Source organism: Podarcis melisellensis (genome assembly GCF_964234715.1).
Source record: "Podarcis melisellensis genome assembly, chromosome: 4".
NCBI lineage: Eukaryota > Metazoa > Chordata > Lepidosauria > Squamata > Lacertidae > Podarcis > Podarcis melisellensis.
In genome coordinates this window covers 38,499,121-38,524,760 of record NC_138531.1, presented here as the reverse complement: position 1 = coordinate 38,524,760, position 25,640 = coordinate 38,499,121, and the positions used below count along the sequence as shown (strand labels likewise).

Genomic DNA, 25,640 nt, shown 5'->3' with positions numbered 1-25,640 from the left:
GCTATGTAGTATGAAGAAAGAAATAAAGGAACCAAAATCAGTTTACTTTGATTTCAGAAAAGGAGGAATCCTAAATTATTATCATCTCTTACACACACACACACACTCCATATGCATCAATGGAAAATACTAGTATTTCTCTTAGTTCTGAAACATCCCAGACATCTTATGCAGTGTTCCATCATTGCACAACCTACCCAGGACAGATTTTCAGAAACCAGCACTCCCCACCCAGATTGCTAAACACCAATAAAGCATAATGAAAATCTAGGTACTCATAGTCCTATTTCTTCCCATAGTCCTTCTCCCTGACCAATCTGCTAAATGCCTCCGCCTGTTAGCATGTGCCATTTTGACCTACGTTTACGCTGCTCCTGACCCATCAGGGTCTCCACCATAATCTCTGGAGACTGGCACACTGACTTATATGGCACACAGGCCATTTCCCACACTTTCCAAATTAAACAAAAGGCTCTATGGAGTAGCCAGAAATTTATCAGGAAATCATCTCATAGAGAAAATACAATCAAAAGACAAACTTGGTGTATTATGAAGCAGAAAATCTTAGCTAATAAGCTAATTATTCACATAAATATTATACTGCAGTGTGTAATACTTGCTTGCTAATATCAACAGTGGACAGCAGTTTGATTCAATCATAAGATTTTTCTTTAGTTCAATCGGTTTTTGGCTAAGCCCTGTTATACCCAATCGAGAGATTGCATTAAATGCAAGCGTCAGTCAGAAAAGGCATTGTGACCCACCCATCCAATTACAGTGTTTCCATTTCCTAGTAAACAGTAAGAAAACAATGTGGATGAGCATTAAAACAAACCACCACTTGGACTAATATAAAGAGCAGGAAATCAAGGATATAAAATGGAGAAACTGAGGTTGACTATTGATAGCTTAATCATTGTTGAACTCCCAGGTTTATGCAATGTAGATCTAAAATATTGGGACTGTATACAGTAGGCTTCCCCAACCTGGTATCTTACAGACCAGAAGCCCCATCATCCCTAATCATTGGCAATGCTGGTTGGGGTTGATAAGAACTGTACTCTAAAACATCTGGAGGGCATCAGGTTGCAGAAGGCAGCAATAGAGTAACACAACCCAGAAACCTACCTATATATTTAACAATAGTAATTGGGTAGGGGAAATGGCCACCACTATGCACCCTTCCCCATGCATTCCTTGTATGTAATTCTGTCTCCTGTCTCTTGTGGTCTCCATTTTGCTGGATAAATGGGACAAGATGGTGAGTGATGTGACAAAGGGAAAGAAATAAAGCAGGGGATGCTGTATGGGCAGTTTCCTGAGGCGCCTGTATTGTTAAAAGGCACCAATGAAGGCCTAACAAACAACTCCACATGACATTAATAGCGTTGCTTGGAGCAAGTAATTTTAAAAATAGGCATGGGGGCCAATTTTGATTGGGACTGCAATGCACAGGGAGGGATGGGTTAAACCAGCTGCAATGCGACAGTGCAATTAAAAAAAGCTCCATTTGACACCATCACTAATTTTGTCATGAATTTAAAATGCTAGGTTGGTCTTATGAAAATGAATGTTTATTTGGATTGCCATATGTTTTGAAATAAATTGGTATTAGAAAGTTTGTGGTAATGATGTTTTTTATATATATATTTTATGTTGTGCTGCTGTTATATTATGGGCTGCTTTGGACATTTTTATGAGGAAAAGTGGCTTATGAATTATTATTATTATTATTATTATTATTATTATTGGCACAGAAGGAAATCACCACAAGATAATTTATTTATTTTTTAAATCCCCTGATATCACAGTGACACAATTAATGCAGAGGACCTACTGTCTAGGTGGCAAATAAGCAATCTGAGAGCCAATGTTTGTGCTTAAATCTCTCCTATTGAAACCAATAGGAGATAAAGATGCTTAACTTTGGCTGAATTGTGCCCAGCTTTGTTTGCTTTGATTGACAGGAAATTGGCAGCATTGTTCTTCAGCCTTTTTTTCTCTTCAGTGCCCATAATACAGTCTCCTAATTCATAATACAGTCCTCTGCTTTCCTTGCTCTAACAAGCTGCTTCCTAATCATCAAAAGGCAGGCAGGCAAGCACACAAAGGAAGAAGCACTAACAAGCTATTGGTGAGCTTTTGAAAGGTCTTTCCAAAACAAATAACAAAGAAAATAACAATTGATTCCAGTGACAGCAGAATTAGGCCAGAACCAACAGCTTCTAAGAATCCCACACGGCTGTTTCCACAATGAGCTTAATCTTCCTTAATGATCTAATAAATGAAGTCACCCAACAGTGTTTTCTGCATCACCATTTATCACCGCAGAAGTGGATGGATTATGGCATTACTGAAACAATCAGGGAACAGGTTTTGTTCGAGCAGACTTGAGGAAACATACTCAGTGTGATTTGGATATATATATGTAAAACGAGGAAGACGGGGGGGGGGGTATCTCAGAGATCAGGCAGGAGATACTGCAGGGGTTTTTAATTCTCTGCTTAATGCTACTCTTCTGCAGCACAACACACAAAAGGGAAGGAAGGAGATCCCACACAATACAGCACCTATATTGCTGACCACAGCACACACATAGAGCCCCACCCCTGAGATACTAGCTGGACGGGGACGGAAAGGCTCCTTTTCCAAGCTGCCAAGGGCAGGGGGAAGAACATGCAACAAGGGCAGCCATAGACACACACTGTCACCAGAAACCAGGAGATAGATTGGGCCCCAACAGAGGCAAAGGAGCAACCTTTTTTGCGTGATGAGGGTGGGAGCAGAGAGTCCTGCCAGGAGCTAGAGTTGCAGAGGTCCCAAGAGTTAAATACACACTGCAGACTTCACAGAGCAGTTCCCTAACCACTTCAGCTACAGCAGCAGGACAGAAGTTCCTGCTTATAGAGCCATCTTTGATTTAAGTCTAGTTCGTTGCATTATAACTAAGCACATTTATATGCTAACAGTAGTTAGCTGACACTGCTCTAGAAATAATAACAAGACTATATTCCAGAAACTTTATTTCAGGATCCACAACGCTTCATCGTTGCATGCTTAGTTGCATTATTGCACAAACCTGAGTAAGAGTCTCTTGTTCGTGTAGCAAGAGAAGTTTGGTTCCAGACCCATCAGTCTTCTGCTCCAGCATCAGGGAAAAGTGTTCAATACACTTAATTGAGAGCTTCTCTTGAAGCGTTAAGATGACATCCTTCAAAAGAGAACAGATTGAAAACAACCACCCAGAAGAAAAGAAACAGATAGAATGGGGACCTTGTTTTCTCTCACTCTGAAATGTAATTTCTCAGTCCAAAGGAGTAGGAGTCTGTGGGCCAGACCTGGAGTTGCTCAGCTGCCAATCACATGATGTCCCACTGATGTCCTCTGCAAGGCACTTTGAAGTCCCAAGGTCAGGACTTCAAAGCACCTTGCAAGGCATTGCTAAAAGGTTTTCAAGAATCCCCTGCTAAAATGATGGTTAACAACCCCCAGCTCTCTAAGCAGGAGATTCAGATATACACTCTTTCCGAATTTGGCTGAGAACTGCCTGCAAAAAGTGAGGGCTTTCCCCTTGCTTTAGCTGAAGTCCACTTTATGTCATTTCCCCATATACTTTCCCTCCACTTCAGTAATAAGCAATGATGCTGTCATAAAAAAAAATGATTTTTCTCCCCCCTCTCTTCTTTTTAAAAGACATTTTTTTGATCAGTAACATTCTTGTTATCTTCCCACTGCTAAACATATGAGTGGATATTTTTGAACAAGCTTTTGTATCAATCTCTGTCTTCTGTTATTACATCTAAAATGACGATTAAATGTCGGTTTGCCTAAATGCAGTTCTGATTTCATTCAAAACTGACCACCCATCCGTACAGATCCATGTTATTTTCAATTTATCTCTGAAGGATATATATAGGTTAACCTTGCTACTTGACAAAAAATTTGGTGAGTTCAGTATTAGAAATGGATACCTAGTAAACTGAACATAAGAATTCTGGTTCACAAAATCATTATTGATGCTAGGGAGATAAATAAATTATTGAAGCAGTTAAATAGTTCCAAAGATTTTTGAAATATATGACTGAGATGCACCACAGATGCATCACAGACATATTGATGGCACTTCCATAAGTTCACTTATTTTTGCTAAACATTTATTTTTAGATCAGAAATTAGGCAAAAATGTGCACACTGAGTATATAACTAAGGGAAACTGACTGTAGAAAGGACAACACATTACTGCAAATGTGAAGTTCGAGAGGTTAGGAAAGCTATCAGAGCGAAGTCTCTATTCTCAGAAAAATAAATAAGTCACAATGTTGATTGAAGTGTATTATATAATCTGCATTTATCAACATGCTTAAGTTTTGCTAATGCATTATGGGTGAGAGTTGGATAAAGGTTTTGCTTTCCTCAGATAGGAAGGTGCTGCCCATCCACAGAAGGCCTTTGATCAAAGTGCCGGGGACTATGGCAGGGTTAGCCCACCCATGAGGCAAGTTCAGGCAACCACCTTGGGAGGCAGGATCCAGCCTCTGAGGAGTGCATCACCTTCTGCCTCTGCCATGGTGGCAGCGACTGCTATGGCATGCACCTTGGGAGGCCAGATGTGCCTCCTCCTTGGCAGCCCTACCCCAATACTGCCTCTATTGTGGCTTCTCACAAATAAGAGGCACTACTGGTCTACTCCCACTCAGGAAATGGCATGGGCTGCTCGCTGGGGTCTCCTGGGGTCTGTACCTGCCCGGGCATGATTTAGAACAGGCCCATTTCCCTCTGCGCCGGACTTTGATTCCCAAAAAGGTGTCATTTTGTGGTTTGCCTCAGGTGCCAAAATATCTCGGGCCAGGCCTGGACAGTAGGCTGCTACTTTTGTTGACTTTCTCCTCCTACTGCATCCCAAATGCTGCCTCCCGCACTGTTCCAGAAGATCACTAAAGCCAGAGTAGCTTCCGGCTCCCATTAGTACCATTCCCATTGTGAATTTATTTCACAATATCCCTTATTCATTTAGCCTGTGGTCTACTTACTAGCAATACAATTCACTGCTGGCATAACCCTAACATACCTATTTCTCATCTTATTGACCCATATTTGTTGCAAGTTATTCAATTAGCAATCAATATCTTAATTTCAGCTGGCACAGCATGCTGACTTCTGGCAGCATATCATGACTTCTTAGTGAGGTCCATGTAATTTTAATTAAGTTGCAGTAATTAAAGCCGTCACCCCTATTTTTGAATCACTAGCGCCACATTAGAGTTTATGAGCATAAAATTCATTTAAATCCACAAAATTCGTCACAAGGAAGCCTTATAGTACAGGCTTGAATCCTGCATACAAAAATGTTATTGTAAGGCTTGCTGGAACTTTATTCATTTATTTTTTGCAGTTTAAGATGCAATGTATGTTGAAGATTCTGAGCAGTGAGCCTACCTTTATTGAAGTGCTGCAATCAAACCGGAAAGATTTGGTCTGCCCATTTTCAAGATACACTTTCAGAACGTTTGGCATGAAAAGAAGTGAATTATCTTTAACAGTTTCCTGTCAGAGAGTCAAAGCAATGAACACGATCAGAGCTCCCATATAACAAGGCTTTAAATTAGCCTAGAACTCCGATTCAGGGGAAGGAACCACACAAGCTGACTGACAAATGAAATCAAGGACTCTGGATCCCCCCTAAGCAAAATAAATTATTATATTTACCACTAATATTGAGTCATTTTCTGGTGGCCTTCACATGGAGGGATGGTGCTCAAGTTGTCCTTAAGCCACTGATGTTACAATCCTGGTACTTATTACCAGCGCTGAACTGCCCATGAGGCTGACTGAAGCAAGTGCCTTGGGTGGCGGAATCCCACGGGGCAGTGACCCTGCAGGTGTGCCCCTGCCACCACTTGGGCCATGCAGTTGTGGCTTCCAGCAAGATCTCATAAGAGTTCCACAAGATCTAGCTGGAAGCAGCTGCCCCGTGACCCTGGAAAGTGACGCTTTGGCGGGGAGCACCTTCTTGTTTCACCTCAGTTGACGAAAGGGGATGGGCTGCCCCTGCTCATTACTCATTAGTCAAAAAAGAGTTAGAGAAAAAGATGGCCTCAGCTTTGATACAATATATTGCCAAATTATTGTCAGCAGCCTGGTTTCCTTCCCCAGCGGTACCTTTTATGCAATATGGCACAGCATGAATACCCTTTTTGTGCATTGGGGGGAAGGAGTGATTGCAAATCCATCTGCTGCTTGCATGTTGTTCTTCCATTGTGCACCTCCCAGGGTTTATTTGTTTTACTGCCCACAGATTGAATTCTGATCTGAATGGGTCACTGGCGTGACCCAGGGTGGCAATTATTATACCCCTCTTCTTTTATAAAATTACAAATAGAAATGTGCAACTGAGAGGCCATGTTGCAGGGATTAGTTTACGGAAAGGACGAGACAATGATTAACACAGTACTCGCCAATTGGTGCTCGTTCTTCACAGGAATGAGCAAAGGTAAAAGTTGGAAGCTTGAAATTCCAAGAAACTAGATACAAAATTAAGCAACAGTGAACTCTTTTTAAAGCACAGCATTTATAATATAATATTTATAATATAGCTCCTATATTAGGAGATGATGCCTATGAAATATTAATACAGAGATGTTGCTTACTTTGCCAAGAACCAAAGATTTCATTGTGCCCTTGGTTTCATAACGGGATTCTTTAAATTATTAAGAAGGATCAAGGAATAAAAAAATATACTGTTGCATTTTCTGAAACACCTTCTTTCTCAGGTAGGCAATTGTGGGGCCTTTGTGTATGTGGGAAGGACAGCCCTGTCCCCCCGAGTCTCTTCTGAACTGCCAACAAACCTTTATTATGGCTCAGGCACAACCATTCAGTTAATTACACAGTAAGGTACTTTCACATGATTTCACACATTGAGTTGCTCACTTAAAATACTCAACGTCAAAACTAAGAACCTTGTGAAGAGTTTATAGATTTGTGAGAGAGAATGCTTTCCGTCTTAAGAACTTGTGTGTCATAATGGATGTTCACTGTTATGTAAGCTTTGCACATGATGTATAATTTCAACACAGAGATATTTCCAAACAAGCAGCGTTGAATAAAATATGCAATGGTACAGAGGAGCATAGGGACTATAACATGCCACTGATTATATGCTTGAATTGATCCTTAGAATCCTGGATAACTTTGCTTTCTTTCTTTTTTAAAAGCATTAATTTCCACCCCAAATCTTGGCATGGTTTGGATATAATGTCTATAATGAATACATTGCTCACACATATCTAGGCAGTTTATCATACTATTGTCCATTTAAAACTTTAGAGAGTGATTTTGAATGAGTCTCTCTCTCTCTCTCTCTCTCTCTCTCTCTCTCTCTCTCTCTCTCGGGAATTATATTTTAAAATGAAGAAATAAATATTCACACTCACAGAAACCTGGCCATTAATAATGACCTCTTCTGAGAATCGCACTTTGACAGGATTCGACTTCAATCTGGCCTTTTTTGCAGCGCTGATAAATGCCGATTTAGGAGACTAGAAAGAAGGGATGAAAAGGGTGGAAAAGGCAAAGATGACTTGAATGACAGTTAACTGCCAACCACTGCTATAGATCTTCTGATCAAGTCTCATTTGATTCCATCTGTCAGAAATATTACTGCTTCTGCCCAATGCTATTTATTATACAATGGAAATAAAAGCAAATCACACTTTTCTGTTAGTGGTATGAAAAAATGTAAACACAGTCGGTCAGATGCAACAGGAATAGGCTGACATTCTTTCAGTGACATGAAAGCGGGCAACATTAACCCTGCCATATGGGAACCCCTCAAAGACGATCACAGTGCCTGAAGGCAGACCATCAGGTTGTGTAGCTACAGCAGTGACCGGAGGAGGAATGGTTGCTGTGAGGAGCAGAGAAAGAAGAAACACCATGGTTTACCTGTAGCAGCACAACTGGGCACCTTCATCTCCTCCACCTGAAATAAAACATGTGTCTCCTGTATCACCCTCCACAGCCATAGTTGGCACTGTAACTCTCCAATGGTTTGATTTTACCTCCAAAGGGGCACTCTTCCACTGTCTCCCGAGACAGATGGATGCCAACAACACAGTCCGTAAGAGGGTATGCAAAATATTTTCACCAGTGTAGGCTTTTGAAAATGGAGCAGCTGTAGTAGACTGCAACCACTACTATGCTATAAGATCCACTATCCTGTAATATTACATATGAGCCTGTTCTACTGATGAAGCCTAGGATAGCGAAACAAGGCTAATATTCCGGAAATCCTTGTCTTAGACTCTGTGAAAGGATTCTGTGGAACTTTAACAACCCTTCATGTGGATTATTGGACTCTTTGAACAGATAGGTGGAATAGATAGTTTTACATGTATGGACCTTATGCATGAACTGACTAGAGAATGAACTGATCCACTGGGTCTTCTGCTTTTTTCCGTTGAACTTTATGAGACTTCCGTTGAAATCTACAATTTGATACAATGAATAGTATACCTTATTTATTCAAAAGTACAGCTGGTTACATCTGGTGTGTTTATTGAATAATGTAGTAACTGGGTCTTCGCATGGAAAGAGAAATTCATAGGCAATTACTATGAAAAAAATCCAGGGATTTTAATTTTTTTAATATAGTACAACTGTATTGATCCAGCAGGCTGCAATGGTTTGCTGCCATAGTCTGTTGCAACTTCAGTTCTGCCACAGACTTGCATTCAGGATGCAAAACGATGCACCAAACTTCTTTCCAATGAATAAACTGATAAGGAGCAAGTGAAACAATGTACTGCACAATGTGCATCGGGGAAACTGTCTATTACTCTACATATGCCCCCATTTTAGGTGGGACCAATATGTGCACAATTGTGCACAGCACCGAACCTGGAACTAATCTGGAAATGTCATAAAATACATCACTTAAAGGGTGTAACTGGGGTGGAGGCAGAGCAGGGCACAATGGGGCAGAGTGCGGGAGGAGTGGGGTGTTTCAATTGCATGCGATTCCACACAAGTGTGCAATGACTCTGAATGCAATCCCCACATATGTGTCTGTGTACGTAGGTGTGTGCCTTTAAGAAAATAAGTTGTTGTTATTTTATGCCATGGAGAAACAAAAGAATCACAAGAATTCCCAAGTTGTGACCTTCATCTGACTGGCTGGGCAAAAAGGTCATTACAATTGTTTTGCTAATTAATAGAGTATGGCTGCTGTCAAAGTAGCATGTTTTATATCCTTTTTTAAAGGTTCTGTAGTACAAGTAAAAAGTTTTTCTTTCAATTAGAGTAAGAGAATGGCATCTCTGGTAATTTTAATATTTTCTTTTTCCTGCCATGGAAATCTAATGCAAATGTCCAGAGCACAGGTGGGTGATTGTATGCAGATGTGAGTTAAAGGTCCCTTAACCATGATGGGTTCTAATGGGTGTCTTAAGTATCTACAGTATGACGGATTTTCTGGTGCTTCAGGCATGGAGATTTCCCTGTCCAGGGCTCCGAAATGCAAATTAATAGGTGAATACGGAGTATTTGACTGCATTGGGGACTAAGAAGGGAGAAAGGCACCTGCATACTCCAGAATTCTCACATATGTTGCATGAATATCAAGAGCTACTTCTATTCTCTGTTAATGGAGGTGAGCCAAGGTGCACATGTTGCTTACTTGTCCTAAGTCTCAGCATAGCCTACCTTCTTAGGTAAAATGGTGACTTTAGAGGCAAGGTGCTAAGGAAATACCAAAATGGCAGCAAATTTGAGCCTCTTGGTCATACTAGCAATCACATGAGATCAGGAATGGGGAACTTCAGGTACAAGAGCTGATAATGTTAATAGTTCTTGTCTGGACAGAGGATGAAGAAGGATGTGTGAGTGTAATGGAACTAGCCTCTTGTACAAAGGTAAAATTCATATCCATTTCACTGCCCAAGTTTGCCTTTGGCACCACTGGCCTGTGATCCCTGGAAGGTTGTCTATATGGCCTTGAGAAGAAAAAGGATTCCCCACCACCACCACTCTTGCATTAGATGATCCAGGCTTATCAGATCCATTGCACCCATCATATCTGGTGATTCATGCTAAATACAAAATACAAACTTTCCCAGTGATCTAGGGTCAAATGTTTAAATACTGTTGTTTTAGAATCTGAACTGCAATATCATTGAAGGCTGCTGCTTCAGCTTTTAAATGTTTCAAAAGGTGCTTCTCTTACTAAAATAACTTGATTTATATTTTCAGAGCTCATGTGTCCAACAAAATAAGTCCAGCAATAAAACCAAAACTGATATGTTGCAACAATTTCTATTTTAATACCTTAATATTCATATTGTGAGTATAAGAGTGATTAACGGTTCATGGACCGACTAGTTCATTTTTTTATTATGAAAGTACTTCTTTTTAGCTAAATAGAAGACATTATTCTCATTTAATGACCTTAAGCAGGAGCTTAAGCAATGCATTTGTCAGGGAATGCAGAATATAGAATATTTATAGGGCTTGTAAGATATAGTCTGTAATAAAATCAGCAATAAAGCCAGTCTCATTAGCACTATGTTGTTGGGAGTAGGAAGAATGAGAAAACTCTAATACCTTACCGTAACCAATGCCAGCAAGAACTCTTCTGTGTGGACCAATGACATTTTTTCATGGCCACAAGTGTGGAAGCAAATTGCTTATGATAGTATGAACACAATGGTAGGAATGAAAGACCACTACAGTTGTACCTTGGTTTTCAAACAGCCTAGTTCTCAAACGTTTTGGCTCCTGAATGATCAAAACCTGGAGTTTCCTGCAGCCAATCAGAAGCTGCGCTTTGGTTTTCAAATGTTTTGGATGTTGAATGGATTTCCGGAACAGATTTTGTTCGACTTCCAAGGTACGACTGTATTCCAAGGCACCCTCATGTGCTTCATTTGTTTGCTTTATGAAACTCACAGTTACAAACCCATATTAACCTACTACAAATCTGTTAACTGCAACCGGTGCACAGAATACAACAGTAACAAAGGAAGCTTCCTTATTCTGAGTCAGACTATTGGTCCGTTTGGCTCAATATTGTTTACACTGACTGGCAGAGATTGAACCTGGAGCTTTCTGCATGCAAAATATGATGTACTTTACCGCTGAGCTGCAGCCCAGTTAAGTCCATAGATAACTGTGCACATAATGTTCAAAAGACATTGGCTGCGCAAATGCAAAATGCCTTCCACAATATCTTATCCTAGAGTTACTGGTTCCCATAAGGGATCTTACACCATATCATGTTGCTACATGACCTTGTGACAAATATTGTCTCCTTTATTTTCCACTATTGTTATTTATAGGATTGTGAAAGTTTCAAAAAGGCGCAGCTATGGTTGCATATAAAAAAAATACAAAGGGGTTTTAGCTTAATAACAATGAAATGGATTACAACACGTGTATTAGGTGGGAGAGGAAAAAAACGTTCTATGAAAGTTATGTGAAATTTCATACTTTAACATTCACTGAGAATGAGACAGTGAATGAGACAGATATAATAAAAGATGAGCAAGGTTTGCATATCTTCTTAGATGCTCACATTAAATATGCTATTAAATGAACTTCATCATTACATAACAGTAAACACATTAACTATGGTAATTAATAGCCACAAGCTACACGCCGGCTAGTTTACAGCAACAAGAATTGGTTCACTGGGAAATAACAAAATTAAAACAATAAGAATTGAGAAGACACATGTCTGCAGCCTTTATTGTGAGGCAGGCTTTTTTTTTTTTTTTTTAGAAAAGGTTGCTTAGATTTCCACAACAAATTTATGTCCCTAGTACTTATCCCCATCTCATTCATTCTCTCTTCACAGCACTATCCATCATGGCCAACTTTTTCTTGACTAATAATTATGCAGCAGTTGCTGACTACCAATATGGCTCCAAGGCTGTCATATTTGTCAATATTTATTTTAATGAAAGTATCTTGGAAAGGCAGTGAATTATCTCCAGGCAAATAATGGTACATAGTCAGTATGCACTTTTTACTGGGGTAGACCTCAGAATTCCATGGAAACAAAGGGTGTGTGATGTTCACACATCCAACAGAGGGAAGAGCACAATGATGTTTAAGTGGAAGTTATAATGTCTAATGATATCTATAATTAGGCTCTTCCCTAAGAGCTTAAAACACTTTACATAATTCTCTCTGTGGCGTTAGAAGCCTTACAACAAAAGTGCAATGCAGGCCAGCATTCTTATATATCCATAGGACCGACAGCACACGGGAGGACTGAGTCTGCAAGACATCCAGATCTGAACTAGGGGACTACCTGGTCCACCACCAGGTATTGGAATATTTTTAATAAAGTATGACTGAGCATCACAATGTATTTGAAAACAGTCAAGGAGTGTATGACTGGTGAGGAATGTGCCCTGGAGAGAGTTCTGAGGGGCATAAATGCCTGGAGGGCCACATTTGACCGCTGGGGCTGAGGTCACCTCCCCCCCACCTGCCCGATATGAAGAAACAGAATTAGGAAATAAAGGGAGAAACACATCAAGAGAAAGACAGAAATTCAGGAGCAGCCAGAAGTGAAGCAGAAAGCAGCTGCAGGAAGAGATCAAGCCACTCTGCCCTTTGGCCCCAGGCTAATTCACTGACTCTCCCTCTCTCTCTACCCTCTATTTTCTTACTGCAGGATTTGCTGGTAAACCTTCAACTTCACTTCATGGCAATAATTTGGAACAAATAAAGACTGCCATGCCTACCCCAGCATGGAAGAAAATGTTTGATTTTCTAGCAAACATCTCTGGATAACTGGGGGTGAAGACCAGAGCTGTTTTCCTGATTAGGTCTATATCAAAATACATTCCCACAATAATTTCAAAACACCAATCGTAAGTCCGCAAAACAACCCACATGCTGAAATCAGTTTGTATAACTGTGTATACTTTATTGTTTATCTGTATAGACGTTGAGCTTTACAGAAAAAGGATTCATGGGGATGATTAAAGGGTCTCCTTCCATTGCCAGCCTCAGTAGGAGCAAAGACTTGCTTATGCTGTTCCCTCACAGCAAGATACCTTCTTAGGATTTAATAGCTTTCCAGAATGATGGCTTATCAGACCCTCAATTGAAATTTATTCTCCAAGCCTGAATGCACAGCACAATGGATAAATGATCTAATTGGAAATATGCCTAAGCCTAATAAACTACCCATTGCAATGATAACCCATTTACAAAACAAAATGTTTTCAACAGATAATCAAATAAACTTCCAGAAAAGTGAAACTTCAAAGTGCTCCAAGTGATTAAGCTCTTAAATCCTTTCCTTATCAGTACAGATGACATTCAAATTAACCTGAGAAAGATTTATTAGATTGACAGGAAGCACAAAAGAAGAATGTTTGGCTTTGGTTGTAATTAAACTGAAAATGAATGAGCTTAAGCAAAACTAATCTGGAAGACACTGAGTGAATTATGTTCAGCAGATGACCAGAGTACTGTAATTCTATAATAGTGTTAGTTTCACTGAGTTGTTTTCATGATGGGTTAGTAGCAAGCGTATATATACTACTGGTTTTATCCAATTCAGAATACACCTTTGCTCTCTCTTCTCTTTACACAACTGCTGGACAGACAACACTTCTTCAGGAGATCAAAACAATTTGACAAAACAAATGGGGGCAATTATACTTCATTTCAGATCATCTCGACCTTGAAGCAAAGAAAATAAAATATTTCTGCTGTGGTATCTGGTTCGAACACATACAGCATCAGAGTCAGATTATTAAAAAAACAACAACTCATCTAGTAACACCCATGAGCTGAGATTAACACCATCTACTCACTAGCACACCACCTAAGAGCAATGTTACTGGCAAGCAGTTTTTTTTCTGCCCGCTCAGTCTGCTGCCCAGGTACTGTTGAGTTCTGTAAGTCCTGGAAGACCTACAGAACTTGCAGGTCTTATATCCAGCTGACCTGGGAGGGCAGGGCCCAGACTGACTTCAGCTACAAAACCTGAGGCTGCTGAACAGACTTTTGGGCTGGATTGCGTGTGGGAATTTGTTGAGGAAGGGCTGTTGCTGTTGGTATTTTTTATCTTTATGTTAGACTTTGTGGATTATGTGGAAATTGTTTAGTTCAGTTGTGTATTTTTTAATGTTCTGTTTATTGCTCACAAGTACAACATAATAAAAGTAGTCATGTATTTTTTTATGTTGTAAGCCACCTTGACCATGGTTTGAACTGTGGAAAGGTGGCATAAAAATAAAATTATGTTTGTAAGTATGTATCTTATGGGCAAGTTCAGAGGCTCTGCTTTTATTTCCTTTGGTTCTTTATTTTAATTCAGACTTGGGCTGGACAGCCCTTCAAAGACAGGACTGTCCTCTGTAAACTAGGAAACATGGCTACTCTAAAATGGTTTGTATTGTTTTGTTTCAGCCACTGAGAAAATTCAGTACATATAATAGGAGAATTTTAAATACACACACAGAGTAATGCACTAGGTCCTTCTGAGGTTATTGTAGTGGTATGAGTACATCTGAAGCTTCAAGTTAACTACCTTGGTTTGTTTATTCTTGCAGTTGACCTAATATGCTTCTATGTTGTTGCTTTTTTAAAAAAAACACCACACCAAGCAACAGTTCATTCTGAGTACACAGCCACATACTGTTTCAGCATTCTAAATCTCAGGAGCATTATAAGTGTACAAGAAAAGGATTGCTGCCACCCAATCAGAGGTAGCATGGCCTCAGGCCAGGAATAAAATTTATAACATGCATCCCTCTGATTGCATTTAGCACTATAAGAATGTCTCCAAGCTGCATACAGCTTCACTGCAGGCTGTATATTTTTGCTTTCTATATTATTAAATCCAATAACGGAACAAGCAGTTGTGTTTCTTAATAATAAAATGTGGAATGAATTTCCTAAAAACCATGGCATCAAACGTACTGTGAGTTTAATTCTGATGCCATTTTATACTAACTTACAAACCTTCAATGGATCCCTGCTATGACTTCAATTAACTGGAGTCAAAAGGAATAAGGTACATCAAAGACACAGACTTTAGGCCACAAATAGATCTCTGTTTACATAATAATTGGTGCAAACATGATCTATTCCTTGCTGCTAGCCTTAGCTACCTGGGAAAAGATGCGGAATAAAGGCAAGGGGATATATTATTACCATTTAAATAGGGGGCTGTCCAAGCAAGAAGGACACTACTCACTTAGGAGAATTCTGCATAATGAGTTCTGAGATCTATGAGCCAGATTTCTTCCATCATTTGCTCACCGCAGTGAAAGCTACCATTTTATCACATTGTGTAAATAAAATGCCATGTAAATTAATAAGCACATTAAATAAAATGCCAGTAGGCTAAGTTGTGTAGATAAGGCTAAAGGGAAAGAGAATGATGCAATATTTTATGGTAGAATAAGAAGTATCAGAGCATCTTAGGAAGTGTCTATATCTCAGTCTATCAAGAGCTTGCTTGGTCAGAATCAGGGATGCGGCTGGACTCACCTGATCCCCACACTTCTCAGGTCAATGTAAAAATCAGACTGTGACCTTGTTCAGAATCTGCACTGGACCAAATTCCTCCATGAGGTAAATCTGAGGGCTTTAAAATTGTTCCCCCTCCCTTTTGGATGACTTGTACTCAGAAAGGTATACTACATTTATTTTTTTTTTAAAAAAAGACAAATTAATGTGAACATCCCAGGCCCTCACCACCCAGAGTGGCTAGGAAACACTTGCTGTGTGGGTTGCAAACAGGGTCACAAATTCCTCTGGGAGTATTGGGGTGCAATAATGTCTCATCCCTTCAGAGACATTATATGGGGAGGAAGCATAACGGCTGCATAGGAGAAGTAGGATGTCATCACAGCTTGACACTATTAGGGGCATTTATAGACCATGCTGCTGCAGCTACACTTCTTAGCTGATCCAGACAGACAGTTTATAAAGTTGGGAGAGAGTGAGCTTTAATGCTCTTGGATGACCTTCATAAGCACTTACTTTTTGTTATATGCCGACAACTCTATGAGGCCGAGGTGTCTTCAGCCCCCTCAATACCTGCTGGCAGGCAGCCAGGCTCCCTCAGTGTTGAGGGGGCTGAGCGTGGAGCCAAGATTGGCATGGTTCAGTGACCAGCTTGCTCCATGCCCCCACAATCTTGGGTGCAGAACCGCACCTCTGGTTATATCTGTGTAGATTATTTGCCAGGGAGGGCAGCTTGAATATTAACTGCAGAAATGGGATTGGACTGTTTATATCCAAAACCAAAATGAACATGAACTAGGTTTGGAGAGATCTGCTCGTCAGTATGTCATCGTCCACATTTGTAGCTTGGGCACTCAGAGTCTCCTCTTAGCTTAAAGCACTCAGTTGTCAGAAAATGGACATCATATGTAGCCCAGGCACTTTTGGAAGAGTCTCTCCACCTGTTTAAGACAGGCCTGTATTTTGCACTGTTTCGTGTGAACAAAGGGATATTGCCTGGCACATGGCTGTGCACTTGCCCGTACTACATAAAAACAGGCAAATGTTGCTTTTGTGTCTTACATTCTGCAGGGGTGGGGGATACCATGAATTGCCACATCACTTTTTGCTCCGTTACTTAACTCTAGCTGGGTCTTTAGTTTGCTTGGGTCTTGCTCAAGGGGAATAAATGCAGCCCCGTCACCAAAAAAGGGGGGAAAGACCCCCTAGTCATTTAAAACCCACTGAAAAGGAATATAATCACAGTGTTGCTAGACAAGGGGGAAAACGGAAGCCCCAAAAAAAGAAGACTCAAAAAGATTGGCTAGTATACTTGTGAAATATCTTGGAGTAGAATTCAATATCCTTGTTCTTCTGCCCCCAAGAAGCACTCCTCATACATACTGGAACATATCCATATTTATTTAAATTACACTTACATTGTTCCACTTCTGTCTAGAGTAGTATATAATCATCACATTTATCTTCAAAGACACAGCTCGTACTTCCCTTGTGCTACTGGTTATGCAGATAAGGAAGACACACACACAGAGAGAATAGGCAGACAAAAGCAGTAAATGTTGCTAGGAAACTAATTCTAAAAAACATGATAACTACTTACAGGATAAGGCTGAATAACAGTAAGGAGGATCGATTCTTTGCAGCTTCTGTAAAAAAGGAGATGAGAGTGACGATTCATATTTTTATGCTCCAGAGATAACAAGGTTTCCTTTTTAAGTGGAGAGAATTGGGATCTTGTAACAGGACATTTGTTAACAACAACACCAAGAGTATTGAGAACAGAGCTGAGCCAAGACAAACAGCAGTTTCCCCAGATATTTTTGGCTACAATGAAATGTCCACACCATACATGCTTTCTCTGAAACAGGGTGACAGTTTGCCCATCAAGAACGAAGGCAATTCTGGTGAAGGGAGTCTTCACTCTGACTTATCTTTCTTTGCCCTCAATGATGTTATTACACGGTCAAATCTGATTAGTTATAGAGTATCCTGGTATCACTCCATCTGCTATATGGTTCCACACTAGCTAGGGACCCAGAAAGAAGAAATATGGGGGCTGGCAATTGTGCCAAAGCAGTGGCGACTGATGCTGGATTCAGATATCACTTTATTCCATCTTCACAGCATTGACTTACCTGTTCATTTTTTTGCATCTTATGCTATCTTTAACATGACATAAAAGTCACTTCTGGAAACCTTGTGGAATCTAATGAAAGTTTAGCACTAATTTCCATGTTTATTGTTTCCATAGAAAAATCTGCTTGCAAGCCCCTTAACTCAGAAAACTGCGGGAGTTTTATGTTGATGAAATTTCAGGTGGTATGCAGTTTCTCCAGCCATTTATGGCAGTATATTGATTTTAAAAAGGCCACAGTTCCATAACACTGCAGTTTAAAGGAACATTAGAAATCAAGACAGAAGCACAAGCATTATAACCAGTAAACCCCATGTCTTAATGCAGCCGGAGAGGCGGGTGGGGAAAGCAGCAAAGAAGAAGAAAGTAAATATTACTACATTATAGTGGCTTTTAAGGTATTTCAAGCTCTCCCCACTTCTTGCAGTCCACAGACAAACAGACCAACATCTGATAAAGCCAGATTGACAGCAAAACAAATGAACATATGTACATAAATATAGGAGTCAAAAGTAGTATCAGAATTAAGGCACTTTAGCGTGCATCATAGCAATCCAACTTGTTTATTATTACTTATTTTTCTAATGAGAACCAATAGTGTCATATGCCTGTACACATATGTTATCTGGTGTTTGCTTTCAAAGTGGAACAGCCTCCCTCAGGAGGCTAAGGACTCTCCTTCTCTGGAGGTTTTTAAGTAGAGGTTGGATGGCCATCTGTCATGGATGCTTTAGCTGATATTCCTGTAATGCCGGGGGTTGGACTAGATGGCCTCTGGGTCTCTTCTAATTCTATGATTCTTTGAGTCAACACTTAGGTTTCAATCCTAATGCTCAATTTTCTTGGGAATAAGCACCATTAAACACTGTGGGACTGACTGCCAAGCAAACATGGATAAACTTGCACTTTTAAAGCATGGATAAGATATTTGCAAGGCCCTGTTAGGATTTTCAGATGTTTGCAGCATGGTACTTAAAAAGATGTCTTTCCTTCTTTGTGCATTTGCTGCCAGAAACGCACGCCAAACATGTTTGCCACATCAGGTGTGCAGCTGCCCTAAGAAAATGTGTTTGCACATAGTCAAAGGTAATTTTGGGTCACACAAGGATAGACTCAGCCATTCAAATCCTTCAGCATCCTCTAAAGGCTAAGAGGAAAGATTCTGAGGAAAACCACAGTCATTATCATCTACTTATAATTAATTTAAAGTAATTAATTGATAGCTTTCTGAAAAGTTGAACCAGTACATTGGTAAAGCAGCAAAATGGGACACAGAGACTGCAAAAAGCCTGTGCTGGAGCATTCAAAGCTTTTGCTAAGGAACTGTTACGAAGTGTTAATCTTATTGAGTATCTCAGAAACACATAGATAAATGCATATTTATTTGCCATGTAAATACCCTCAAAGCCAATATTTGTTTTATTACATCAAGGGGCTGTTTTTCTTTTTAACATTTGGGAAAGGTTAGTTGCCACTTGATGGTGATGAACTTGAGTTTCTGTTGGCTCCCCCGATTTCCAATGCAATTAATTGCCTGCTTCTGAGATTTATTGCCGGGTTGACTGAAGTGCAACTAATTTGCATGCCAGTGCTGCTCAGTTGGAAAAACAAAATAAATCACCACCACTGCATTAGCCTGAATGAGTGCAAAGCCCAAAAGAATTTGCTCATGAATAATCCAGCAGCTGAAGTAACTGGGGACTCCTGGTAAGTGGTTCCACATTTGCAACTTACGTGACTGGTCTTAAAACACTATTGATCTCTCCATCCCATTCAGTCTACAACAACTCCGCGAAAAGCAACCATGTGTCAGGAAAGCATTCTAGTAGCAGCTCTTCCTTAAGGAACATGACACACAAACTCTGTCTCCCCATTCCCACCCAAGGGACAAAGTCTTTTTCAGTCTTTTCAGCCAGAGTGGAAGGGAAAGAAAAAGTATTGGTCCCTGTAACTTTAGAGAGAGGAAACAAAAATTCAGAAAAAGGCCCATTTGTGAGCAGCTCTTTGGCTAAAAGGGAGGCTTTCAATGTGACACTGTCAGGGTGGAAAACATATACTTGAAGATTTTGTGGTAGTTGTGTACTGGATGAAATCACTGTATTGCCATGCTGCTTTGTGTAGCTCTTTGGACAAAGAGGGAAGAACCCTACCCTTTTATATAGCTGTGGAGTGAAATATTCCCTTGGAGGTTTATAGGATGCCTCGTCCATGGTTATCTTTGTCACAGCAGCTTGTAAAATCATGCAGCTGGTTAGGATAGGCAAACATGCTCAAGTGTGACCGGTTATCATGGGCTGATCAGTGGGTGGACAATTTATTTCAAAAGTGAAGAATGTTGTAGGGCTGAGAGACATAAACTCATGAGGCACCACCAGAGTTCACCGTAAGGCCACCAATGCTATACTTGCCATTTTTCAAACCCATGATAACCATAACACAATTGGATATTCCTGTTTTACAAGCTATTCTTGAATGATTCAGACTTGAGAAATACATCTCCTGCCTCAGTCAATCAATACAATGAACCTTGCACGAAATGTTATTAAGAACCACAGCAAATGCTATTAATTTCAGCCCTAGAATTCAAGAAGCAAAATCTCCCTTTGCTGGTGTTTCCATCCCTTTGCTAGCTATGCCTCCCTAGATACAGGAAGAACAGTGTAAATGTATATTCCACCCTGAACAAATGCAGATTTGAAAAGAAACCAGAGATCATAAAGTGGCTTTAGTTAATATGCTCTTTGTGTAGCTAACAAAGAATCCATATGCTAATAACCAGATTTTCTTTATTTCCAGAGAATTAACACTTGCTTAACAACAGCAACAACCTGAATGAGGATTTTTCTAAGATTAGGGGGATTTCAGGGCCATCCACTTTACATTTACGGTGCATTCCGCTTGGACTGTATTTGGCAGTTCTACCCAGTTTCATAGAGATGCTTAACATGCAAGAAATGTGGAACATAAAGGTGAACAGAAGTATTAGATGATGGAACATTACAAAGGTCAAAGCAGTATTGCTAAGTATTATCTGTCTCGGACTACATGAAGCATGGGAATTTTAATATAAAATTTGCCATTGACTTTGTCTGTGAACTTGCAGGTGCAGAGGTCTCCCCCCTTTCTACTTATTCAGTGGAGAAGGAAAGAAAGAAATTTTGAGAATAATGTCCCTGCATGGAGATGAAACATGAAACAGCTGACCCTGAATCATATTCTGATGACAAATGACTTATGAGACATTAATGGGACAGGAGGCCTGATCCTAACAGAAGGCACTAGAAAATATGAAGGGCATTGATGGATATTGGCCACCACAGAACAAAAATCCAATCTTTATGGGTCAAAAAAGACAGACAGAATAGCTAAGGCTGTTGGCAGCGCAACAGGAGATAATTCCATGTGTTACTTAGAGTTCATTCTCTTAAAGTTAAAATGATCTAGCCACGAGGGGACAGGTGCAGGGAATGCTCAGCAGCCAAGCAGAGTGGCATGATCTATGTTGAGATAGCATGTGTTCTGACTGGCTGTGTTGTTCTGATGGAGTTTTGCTCTGTACATTTGGTCAAATGACATCCTGCTATGTACAAGGCCTAAAATTAAGAAAGGCAAAACCTCTCTCTATTCCTTTCTCTTCAAATTATTCTCTGTTTTTGTTCAGTTTTCTTAGGAAAGCCTTCTCGAGACTTTTATCTCTGGATTCAGATTGCATTACTTAAGTGGCTTTGCTCACAAAAGAAAGGGTCAAGCAAGGAAGTATGTGTGTGAGAGGGGATATACAGACTTCAGGCATAATTTCACAATGCAAATTCAGTATGACACATTGCACAGGAGACAACATCTTTCTCTAGAGAGCTTGACATTTACAGGCAATCTTAATCAGAGAATGAAGTTAGAGAACAAACATAAAATTTATTTCCATGATATAAATACTAATTATTATAAAAATATGCAGAGGGCCTTTTCAGTAGTAACACTCCAGTTATGGAATAGCCTCCACAGAGAGGCTTTCCTGGTACCTTCTTTATTATATTTTTGGCACCAAGTACAGACCTTTTCTTATTCACCCAGGCATTTGAACGGTATTTTAAACCACTCTGGGGCTGTAGTTGCTTAGTGTAGTTTTGATCTGAGCTGTGAACTATTTATGCTGCCTCTGTTGCAAGGAAATTTTTATTGCCTTTTATTGTTGATTTTAATTACCATAAATTGCATTTTTTAAAATATTGCCTGTTTGTAAGCCACTCCAGGGAATATTTGTTGCTGGGTGGCCCTACAAATCGTATAACAAAATGGCAAATTCTTCACTGAAATACACCCAAAACTTTCATAACACCCCTCAAGAGCACAAAACAAAACTAATCCTTTTAGACATTATATGAAAAGAGAAGGCAAGAAATTATGTATCTAGAGGTTAAAGTATAAGGTTGGAAGGAACCTCAGTCTGTTTGTTCCATGCTTTTCAGTCACCAACCTAGTTTTCTTGAACTCCATGTTCCTTTGCAATCCCTGCATGCACACACAAAAGTGGCCAACAATTGAAAAATATTTCTAAAAGCAATAGATGATATTGATTCATTGCACAAAGGAACTAATTTTGAAATGTTAGAATCTTGTCCACCATAATGCCAAATAACCAAATTTCCTATTGAACCAAAACGAACAATAAAGGCAATTGCTATGCAGTTAAGTTAGCATTTATCCCTCCTAAATAACCTGATGGTACAAAGCTGTTTTAGTTGCTATGGGACAAACAGAGACTTAACATTGGCATGCAAAAAAAAGAGAACAAAGGGTCCTACTCTTGGTAAGTAGGGCAAGGCTTCTGGGCTCTGGTTACTTGACATGAAAAAATAACAACACTACAATCCTTGGCTCAAGACCTACATCAGCACCAGCTTCTGGATCATTCAAAAGAACCTTATGAAGCTCAGTGGCGTAGCGTGGGGGGTACAGGGGGGGCAACATCTGGGGGTTAGGGTTAGGGGGCGCAAATCCACGTGTTAGGGGGTGCAAATTACTTGCCTTGCCCCGGGTGCTGACAACCCACGCTACGCCACTGATGAAGCCAGTTGTTTGGCAGCAGGGACCAGTAACTATTGTTGATGACTAGGGCGGAATTCAGCTTCTTAACCACAGACCCGATATCAATCATTTTATGCTAGCAATCCATTTCATAATATTTTCTACTGTCTATCTTTCTTATTCCCAACAACTCACCGTACACTATTATTTAAAGCAGGGGTCAGCAAACTTTCATCAGGGCGACAGTCCACTGTTCCTCAGACCTTGGGGGGGGTGTGGACTATATTTTGGAAAAAATAATGAACAAATTCCTATGCCCCACAAATAACCCAGAGACGCATTTTAAATAAAAGGACACATTCTACTCATGTAAAAACACACTGATTCCCGGACCGTCCATGGGCAGGATTTAGAAGGTGATTGGGCCGGATCCAGCCCCCGGGCCTTAGTTTGCCTACCCATGATTTAAAGCAATAGGCTTGTGAACAACTATTTGCTATGAATGGATTCTTTATGTTTGGACTGAGTATATCCTTGATTGAATTATGATACAGATTAATAGTAGCAATCATGAACTTTGATTACCAGATGTAGGGGAGAAACAACAGAGATTGTGGTACATAAAGTTTTAGTATGCCATAAACACCACAGCACCATTGATTTACGTCTAAGTGCTAACATTTATTCCTAATATTGAGGGATGAAGCCAGGTTTGAGAGAACCCTTGGCAAAGTGGGACCCTTCCTACATCAATGAGCCCTGGCGGTCTTATCTTACAGCAACAACAGGCAAATTACCGTATTTTTTGCTCTATAAGACTCACTTTTTCCCTCCTAAAAAGTAAGGGGAAATGTGTGTGTGTCTTATGGAGTGAATGCAGGCTGCACAGCTATCACAGAAGCCAGAACAGCAAGAGGGATTGCTGATTTCACTGCGCAGCGATCCCTCTTGCTGTTCTGGCTTCCTAGATTCAGAACATTTTTTTTCTTGTTTTCCTCCTCCAAAAATTAGGTGCGTCTTGTGGTCTGGTGTGTCTTATAGAGTGAAAAATACGGTAGGTCTTGTCCAAACTTCTGCTTGTCCATGCTTAGAAAGCATGGGTCTGAGCAGTTTTGCCTTTGCCCCACTGCTTTCCTCCAGAAAACCCACTCCTTAGTGCTAAATCAGATGAAATGTCAATCCAGATAAAACTGACGTATGCTCCAATTAGCAGTAAAGAACGGGTTTCCCTGGAGGAAAGCAGTGGGGCAAGTGGCAGTATGGATGAGCCCTTAAGCAGAATTATGGAGAAGGGCTGGATGGCTTGGATTCACCACTTGAATCTCCTGCAATGTCCCAGAATGATTCTTCTGGGGCATTGTGGAAAATCTAAATGGTAGCTCCCAGCGCCAGGTACTTTGTAAAAGGAGATCCTAAGCAAGGCATGAAAAACGAGCCCTGTAGCTGCCCAAGGATACAGTGCTTTGAATTCCTTTGGGTAAGAAAGTGCCGGATCCTTATGGTCTATTAGTAATATTTGCTTTATTAACAAATACGCAAACAGAGCATAAGAAAAGGCATGCTGATTTTAATAGTTCATCAAGGGCCTAACAGAAGAAGAAGAAGAAGAAGAAGAAGAAGAAGAAGAAGAAGAAGAAGAAGAAGAAGAAGAAGAAGAAGAAGAAGAAGAAACCTTCATTCCAGAGCCAAACACTGCAATCCATTGTCAGATGGAATAAATCAGATGATTCCGCCCAGCAAAGGAACTTGCTGGCTCAAAGGGTACAGATTAAAAATAGACATTAGAACAGAGTCAGATCACAGGAAGTAGAACAACCAGCCCCTTGATCCCATCTAATCTCTTATCTCAATGCCACCTTATCTACATTGTTCAAAAACGTCTTCATCATTTCACTATAAAGAACTCGAATCTAAGTGTTGGGGGTGCTGAGCTGAGATGGCCCAACTGCCTCTTGCTTGTTCAAAGCAGAATAAACATGCCCTAATTATTTGCAATGAGAAGCAGGGTCATCCTAGGGGAGGAACAGGGCCCAAGGCAAATCACATTGTGTGCCCCCCCCTGGGGCCTTTATATCCACCCCCTCCTCATCTTCTTCTGCTTCTTCTTGACACACCCCTCTCTCTATCCACCCCCAGCTTACATTTTTCTATTTTGCCACTGATATATCAGTGATGTGCCTCTAAGACCCTTGGCCTCCACATCCTCCCTTCACTGCCTTGCTTTAAGATGAGAGGAGGTGGAGAGCCTCAGCAGGTGAATGGAAAGGTGGCAGGAAAGGCAGGACAGCAGGTTGTGGCCGCTGGAACCAGGTGCTCCCCATCCTCAAATGTGAAGGACTGAAATAGACACCTGTTCCAGCCCTGCAGGGACAGCCTTGCCAAAAGGGTAATGCGTTTGTTAATTAAAATATTTATATTATGCCTTTCAGATCCTCATCCCCACCTTCCAGCAGCCCACAATATTAATTACAGATTTTTTTTATAACCAGGGCTATTCTTCAGCCGGAACTCACCTAAGCTACTTTGTATTTAGGCACAGCTAGTGATTTTGCCCCAGAAGGAAGACAGAAACAGCCTAAGCTGCGTAAGTACCAAATTTACAGATATCTGGACAAGGGAAAGGATAGAGCTCAGCACCTAAGCATATGTTTTGCAGGAAGAAGTCCTGCTTTCAAACCCTTGTGCAGGCAGGGGGAACCTGTTTCAGCCCAAATGCTGCATGCCTTTCTGGACAACCTTGGGGGGGGGATTCAGGACAGATAAAAGAAAGTACTTTTTCACACGATACACGGTTGAATTCATTCCCTTAGGAGGCAGCAATGGCTACCATCTTGGGTAGCTTTAAAGGAGGATTCAAAGCAGACAAATTCAATGCTTTTTTCGGCGGGGGTGTACACATACTCCTAAACATTTTGTGAATCTAAATGTATTTCAATATGAGTTGGAAAATGAGAGTACTCCTAAACATTTTTTAAGAAAAAAAGCA

General features: G+C 40.4%; 1 protein-coding gene across 3 annotated transcripts in view; it reads right to left on the bottom strand.

Annotated features, from left to right (window-relative positions):
- FRMPD4 (FERM and PDZ domain containing 4) overlaps positions 1–25,640 on the bottom strand; it is a 203,852-nt gene that overhangs the window by 18,297 nt on the left and 159,915 nt on the right. For all 3 annotated transcript variants that reach the window (XM_081907517.1, XM_081907515.1, XM_081907516.1), the window contains exons 5-8: positions 17,096–17,141; positions 7,434–7,538; positions 5,437–5,544; positions 3,080–3,211 (exon numbers count right to left, since the gene is read on the bottom strand). In XM_081907517.1, the coding sequence (XP_081763643.1) occupies positions 3,080–3,211; positions 5,437–5,544; positions 7,434–7,538; positions 17,096–17,141 (391 nt within the window). The remainder of the gene's footprint in view (positions 1–3,079; positions 3,212–5,436; positions 5,545–7,433; positions 7,539–17,095; positions 17,142–25,640) is intronic.